Source organism: Apostichopus japonicus, chromosome 15 (genome assembly GCF_037975245.1).
Source record: "Apostichopus japonicus isolate 1M-3 chromosome 15, ASM3797524v1, whole genome shotgun sequence".
Classification (NCBI taxonomy): Eukaryota; Metazoa; Echinodermata; class Holothuroidea; order Aspidochirotida; family Stichopodidae; genus Apostichopus; species Apostichopus japonicus.
In genome coordinates this window covers 3,467,979-3,476,011 of record NC_092575.1, presented here as the reverse complement: position 1 = coordinate 3,476,011, position 8,033 = coordinate 3,467,979, and the positions used below count along the sequence as shown (strand labels likewise).

Sequence of the window (8,033 nt, the reverse complement as noted above, 5' to 3'; positions counted from 1 at the left end):
CATTCGTCTGTCACCCGTCGTCGAGGATTTCAACCCAAATAGTTCGATTCGGATATGCCAAGTGTTGGAGTCAAAGACGGAACGTTGTCTCATTTATATCTTTGACGTCGTAATTCTCACAGGCATTGATTATTTACAAGCTATTGCCAGATTTATGGTTAACGTTTTTGGGGTTTTCTTCCTTCCTTCCTTTCTTTCTTAGCAATTTAAACTAGTGGAAAACTCGTCCTTGAAAAGCCTGTGTGAAATGAGCCACGCTAGACTAACATTGATAATGGAGATCTCTCACTGATTAAAACACCACGGGCGCCATCACGTTATGTGATTGCTTTATTAACTGTGGTACAGCAAAATGACAACAACAAAAAATTTAATAAAAAAAAAAATCACAGCATCACACACCTGGTTTTCCTATCTTCGATATGACACCCCTTGTTGACTATAGTGTTGAGCTAATCTTAAATTACAAGTGGCGATAATATGATCACATTCAAATATACCCAATGGAAAAGCTAGGAATTGCAAGCTTGCGTATTAAATTGTGACGTTTACACCTAGAAGTACGCACGAAAACTATTGAATATATAAGAGCTATACAGCAGTATACGGATGTCAACGCGAACCATAGGTCGGTTGAAGTCATACGCTATAACCTGAGTAGTTCTTCGACTGTTGTTGGCGTGCAGCGGCTTCGGTATGTATAGTAACGTTGATGTACAGCATTCATCTACAGTGGATGTACACACAGACTCTTTCGTATATACCATGTTGGCCTGTTCAAAGGGACCACAAGTTTCGTTCATGAAGATAGTTCATAACATATTCGACGTAAAAGCAGGATATCGCCTCTTGCAGTAGAACAATTGCTATGGAATACAAACCCGGAGTTTAAACGAGGGATTATTATTATTATTATTTTGGTATTACTGGCGTTGTACTGTGAACTATTAACGGCAGGAAAAAAATCAAATTGTTTCTGTTGGTTCTACGAATTAAGTGAAATATTTCATCGACGATAACAGCGGAAGATTTTAGACAAACATTTGTGACATCAAACCCATTTGGATGTGAACTGCATTTGCTAAAGTTTTTACCAAATAGTACGAAAAAACTAAAAAAGGAGGAAAGATTGCTTCCGCGTTTACTAAGTATTGGTTCAAGAAGTCACAGTTATTTCTCTCTCGTTCTCCGATGAAGCAAGCTTCTGCTCTAACAAAATTATCACTTGTTTACATCATTTTTGTCTGTGTTTATCAAGACGTTGATTGAAAACAGTAAACATTCGAGATGGATAATTTGCAATAGTTTAGTTTCTCCTCAATTTGCTGTCAATTTGTGTTAAAATATCATGGTGTGGAAAACAAGTAAATTAAAGTCACTCCTAGTGTAGACGGTATAACGATAATGTGATTTATGAGTCGTGACTTTGTCATAGTTAACGTTAAATAAACTATTTTTAGAACACAGTTGCAAGGTGCACGTTTTTTGTTTTTTCTTTATCTTTTTTTGGCGACCAGCTGTGATTTACACCTCGATTTGAAAGACTCACTGAACTAAGGCGATAATTTAGCTATTCTTTATTGTGCATCAAACGTCAACTTGGTGTTAAAGACAAAGAAGAAATAGACAAGGAGAATGGATGGAAAACAGCCTAACCGTAAGTAATATTATATATTTTGAATGGAGTATTATAATGGAGTGGAATTAATTCAGGTTAATATTTCCGGGGGAAAAGTTGTGGAATTAGATCAACATGAATGGGTCGGGGGCTGAGGACGTGGGGACGTGGGACGTGGGGACGGGGTGCAGGGCTGAGTGTGTGGGGGCGGGGTGCAGTGCTGAGCATGCGGGGTCGAGGTGCAGGGCTGAGGATGTGGGATCGGGATGCATGGCTGTGGATGTTGGGTCGGGGTGCAGTGCTGAGGATGTGGGGTCGGGTGCAGTGCTGAGGATGTGGGGTCGGGGTGTAGGGCTGAGGATGTGGGGTCGGGTGCAGGGATGAGGATGTGGGGACGGGTTGTGGATTGGGTTATCTCATATGTTGATGAACAGTAAGGTTTTTGTTAAGAGCAAACATCTAAAATGATAATTCAGCCTGCGTGAGAGTAAATGTTGTTCGTGATTGACGAAAGAGGAGGCATACTCCAAGCACTGGCATGTCAAATGTGTAGTCTTTCTACGAACCTTCGTCAAGGTGGCAGCATATAAAAATTTAGATTCTACTTTTCTATAGTAAAAGAAAAGGACAAATCATTGTCCAAGTACAAACCCACGTGCTAAACCTCTCTTTTCTATCACACCTGTAAATCCAAATTTGGATGCAGGACCGTATACTGACTTTTACATGATATCGTACCCGATTGGGCATTTGACTCCCAAACAAAGATTCTCAATTAACTTTCTACTAGTTTCTACAAGGGCCAGAGTAAACCATTTGCTTTGCGCAAAGGGCGAGATGGAATCAAAATCCTATTTTACCCTAATTTGAGTAATATGCGGGATTGGCCAATGGGGGTGTTTATAAGACTAGTGTTTATGATTAGATCGGCACAATCACATAACAAAGGTAAAAAATGACAGCCTCGAGCAAAAACTGTTCTGTTTGGAGGAGTTGTTCATCATAACGATCTCTATCATGTAAGCTAAATATTTTAGCTGAATTTATGTCTCCTTTCCGTCGAGCCTGTTAGGAATATGTTGTATACCAGTTTAGCCCTGTATTTCTAGTTAATCCCACTAAATGGCGTTTTCTAGATTTAATATGACTTTCAAAATGGCGCCGTATTATTCCATAACATAAAACCTTTAGTTCTTATTTGTTGTTATATTGTTTACTGATGTGATCGACGGGAGTAAAATTACTTCCGTCACACCTCTGACTCTTCGTCTGCCAACCGCCCCCAACTGAACTAGAACACCAAATAGGAATTATAAGGTTACTCAGTTCATAGTTATTCAAACAATTGACATTTGTGAGAGCGTAAAGGTCAACACAACCCTGTTGGGAACTATGTAGCTCAGTCGCCAACCAAGCGCCATCATATCACACAAATTTGACAGGCAGTTACCCAATCTACAACAATTAACAACAGTCTCTTAGCTTTTCAGTACTAAATCTAATGCACTCATTTTCTGCCGTTGTTCGAGGCAAGTTTTTCCCCTCATACTTTTTTTCCCTTCAGAATAACACAGGCTTACTTTTACTCAATTACTTCTGCTACTCGCCGTTATAATTAAATCGATTGCGAGTAATTTCAAGCTTGAATAAATGTAAAGTTCAAATTTGTTTCTCAAGGTCCCGATTTTATTTATTTATGTGTGTTTGTGTTTGTGTGTGTGTGTTCATGTTATATGATTTTTCAAATTTTATCACTTTATCAGTCTAGGCGTTGACACTAAAAAAATTCCAAGCTCATGATGAGAATTGTTGACATTGAATATAGTTAGTCAACTAGTCTGACACGTAATCAAGCCTTTCCCATATGTTTGTTGATGATAGACATGTACTCATTTTTTTCACATATATATGTATATATATATATATATATATATGAAAATCGTAATGAGTTGGAAAATCAAGAACAGTGAAAAAACTTTCAGCCTCCACCGGGATTCGAGCCACGGGCCTTCCGCTCTGTACGCGGACACCCTAACCACTAGGCTATGGACGCTGATTGTATGTCCAGAGGTTCGAAACCGGTAAGGAAGATCGTAATTCCACTGTAGGCGTTTGTCACCTGTATCGAACAATACTAGTTCTATTTTTGGCGACATATTTTGCCTTACTCTAGAGATCAAACATGATGCTGACCAACTCGAAAATCATTTGTGATTCCTAAAGCCGGATCTCGAAAGAGATACTTTGAACAGACTATAAATATATATATATACATATACATATACATAAAGCCGTTTTGGACATTTGAGTTTGCTTCTAAAACCAGCAGTTCAGGAAAAAATAAAATAGTATGTCTATAGTTGAGGACGTGCTTCTTCGACATAATTCTTCATATATGTACAAAGGTGTGGTTCACTGCGTTATCGTCTATTACCTAACGAATCGATAAAGCACTTGTATACAGTGGTATTGAACATAACTGGCATATAAGCATTTGTACAGTTTCCGACTATATCGTTAAAGTGGAGGATGTTGTAACAACTAACATCGTTCGCCTTGCGGGCAGCTCAAAGAAATTTTGAAACTAAGTGAAATCGATACTAATTTTGTTTTATTTTTGTCCCCTTTATTAAAGCCGGAATTGTAAAAATGTGGGTTTACGAAAAAATTGATTTGATTGAATTCGCGAAAAAATTCTGTGTTGTAATCCAATTTTATTCGGAAGAAAATATCCTAGCCTTCAGACAACAAGCGAAGCCTATACTTGTAATATTACGAGCTCTCAAATTGGTGATAACATGTAATCAAGTTGTCCGTGTGTGTCGGGGAACTTTATCAATTGAATATGGGAATTTATGATGCCCTTGATAGAGGCTGTACTGAGAAAGACACATAAAATTTATATAGTTTCTCAAATATGAGTACCGACGCCACTAAAAATCTGCTTCCTCTTAGAATCAACTGTCATTTGAAGAAAAATTCATTTATGTACCGATCATCAACGTTGGGAATCATAAAATCCTGATCACAAATCAGACGTATATATATATATATATATATATATATATATATATATATATATATATATATATATATATATATATATATATATATATATAAATATTTATTGTAACACCGTATAACAACCCATTTTCCTGCATGAAATAACGACATTGTTTATGTACATATATCCTCTCTATAGCAATATACTGACTCACCCACAAGACTGGTGGCTTTTTTTTTTCGCAATTTGATATTATTATAATACAAAATATAATATGATTGTAATTTGACCATCTCCGGCATCTAATAGGTTTGGTCTCGTGGGAATGACGTCATCATGATGCATACTTGGGGGAAAATTTGATACATTTTCAGAGAGCGAAAATTTGAAGCCAGATAAATCTAAAGGAACACGATGATTATGAAACGGTGTGATTTCTACGTAAGGTCGCGACGTTCAAATGTGATAATCCCAAAGCGAATATTCCCCCCAATAGCAAGTCGTATAGAAGTCATCGTAAGCCTTGTTGCTAGGTTAGGCTTCCTGATTGTAAGTATTCATTAACGTGTTAGGTTAATACCTGCACATGTCGTCGGAACTAGCTTAACGTACTAAATTCTTTGATAGAATTTGAAAGATTTCTCCACTAATGTTAATTTACTGTTAACCTGATAATGACAAATTCTGACAGTCATCAAAAACGAAAAAACGAAACCCTCACAGCAAGAATAGGCCTATGTATTATACTCCTTCCATGACTGCACAAAAGTTTACTTAATTTTCTGTTCGCAAAACTGCTACTTTATGAACTTTTATGTATCTCTACAGTCTGCGCCTCAACGCATAAAGGAACAATTGCTTGGTAATGTTAGCACGGCTTCTATGAAATTTAAATCTCTTTAAATTTACTATTTAGGACAATTGGCTGTCACGCAGCACTCTGCTCAGATCTTGGCTTCCTCCATTCTCGTTTGACAGTAAACAAGTTCTAGTTATTAATGAAGGGCACATATTCAAAATGGCTTTGGTTCTTTTTCAAGAAAAACATATACAATAATGAAGTTTGAGTTAACCCCCACTCAAATATACATATCACATATCAGTTTACAACCCATGCACGCGCATACACGTTAATATAATATAATATATTCTTTTACCGGTGTCGTGTCTGTAAATTTTATAATATAAAAACCCGCTAAAACTCCACAAGCCATTGATCATACATTGAATCTTACATTCCCCAAAAGGGAAAAAGATATAATTCACATCTAATATAAGAATCAGAATTTCTTACTTGACGTCGGAAGAAGTAGGGCGTATTTTTACATTCACACAAAATAACCTCGTTCATCAAACTATAATAGTCTTCAGAAAGTCTGCCCTATGAAATATCTTATCATATGCCGGCAGGTTTTCATCATATATCATACTTGTGGGACTTTTCTCTCTCTCTCTGACTACATCTCTGTCCTCTTTCTGATTCTCGAAAGACTTTAATAACTACTTTTCTGACCCATAAAAAGCCTCAAATTAATGAACAGACAAGCTCACAATGTGCACCGAAAAAGTGATTACAAATGAGCGATCATGCTTCCGTAAAGGGATTGAGGGAAGAAGTCATGTGCACAGTATAATAATCACTGGACGAACGATACGTCATCAATCCATCTCAGTATAGGTCTGACGTCATACCATAAAATTGGGGGCCTAACCATTTTTCTTTTGCTTTCGGACATTTTTTTTTTCTTGGTTCCACAGATAAGCTAAAAATATAATCCATCTGTTAAGGCTATATAATATCAGCCACATGATCTCAATAAATATCCTGGTTTATCGTTTTTGTGTGTGTTCCTTTCCCTTCGTTTGTCTCATTTTCTTTCACACAAGAAAAAGAAATTACAATTTGAGGAGATTAATCTTCCCTCTAAATATTCATGTTTGAAAGAATGTGACAACATAACGGATGTAAATTACCCTGTTTGATAGACTGTTACGTGTAATACGGGGTATGTTTTGCCTTCCGACGACGAGAGGCAATATAAGGTAACCTAATATAAACACTATACGTAAAAAACTAACAGAGTAACAGTGACTTGCGAACTCCAAAAGATCATCCTAGTAACTGAGTGAGTGATGATTAACGGTTGTGCACCCTCCTTTTTTCAAACAAGATTTCGTCACACTAAACGCTCAATAAGTAGAACAAAACATATATTTAATTTGTTGTCTTTTTATGACGCAACTCCGAGAAACTCGAAACAAAAGGAGCATGAAACCCTATATAGCCTAGCCGATAGGAAAGTAGGTAAACCTAGGCCTATAGCCTACTGCATAGTAGGTATATCATCTTTCCTTTACCGACTGAGTATATCGTGCTACCAAATGTTTTGTCAATACACACACAAAAAAGTCAATACACACTGCAGCAGCTTTATAAAATTAGTCCGGTGGCCGAGGTAATTATCATAGTTACTGAGCATTTTCTGCATCTTCAGCTCAAAGAGGACTTGTTTTTTCATCAAATGTGATGATGATATATTGAGACTGAAACTGGCTACAGCATGATAAATTATGACGTCATCACGCCAATTGGTGTTGTAAATGTTTTGTTTATCTTTGTTTTACTTTTAAATCATAGAAAAATCATATTTCAACGAAAATTTGCATAATATTTACAATACAATGACAGAGAACATTGACATCCCAGCAAATATTACAAATGTATCATATTCCAAAGGGTAACTCAATAAAGAAGTTTCGTAATAGGAAAGTAACGTTTTTCAGGAAAATCTGCCATAATATGATATTACAGGTCATGGCCTACTGTGATCCACTAGCGGGACAAAATGTTTATAGAGTGAATCAAATATATCTCTCGAGGTAGGGACAAGATAATCTATGGTGTTTTCGACTCAAGTGTTAACGTTTGCTCTTGTAAATGAGTGTTACATTAACGGTGTCACAATATCCCTTGAACACATAATATACAAAGAGAGCCAATAACGCCTGCATCTTAATATCATTCCGCTAGCATGATTTGGTTTTCAATGTCACTGGCGTACAGTTGCTATTTCTTCAATAGGATACTTACCTAATACCTAAGTTACCTAAACGTCACTGCACTATAAATGCATATTGGTATACAACCATACATAGACCAACACTAGTCTATATGTACATACATGTACGTGATGTAAATATCTCGGTTAAATATGCATAACGGTAGAGGATAATCCAATAGACATGATTGTAGCCTCGAAAAAAAAATTGGATGCAAGTTTCTTCTTTCGTTTTGTCTTCCCGTTCCTTTGGGAAGGAGAAGTGACTTTGAAGGTTAACTTCCGTGTTTATCCGTATGCTTATTCTTCTGTAATGTTATTTCATCAACTGAGCGATCAACTTTTGATCCTG

The 8,033-nt window shown here is 36.7% G+C and overlaps 1 protein-coding gene across 1 annotated transcript in view; it reads left to right on the top strand.

Annotated features, from left to right (window-relative positions):
* The first annotated feature begins 635 nt into the window (after positions 1-635).
* The window catches only part of LOC139980974 (putative transporter SVOPL), a 56,291-nt gene continuing 48,893 nt past the window's right edge, over positions 636-8,033 (top strand). Inside the window, exon 1 of the mRNA XM_071993054.1 lies at positions 636-1,657. Coding sequence (XP_071849155.1) covers positions 1,636-1,657 — 22 coding nt within the window. The 5' untranslated portion in view covers positions 636-1,635. The remainder of the gene's footprint in view (positions 1,658-8,033) is intronic.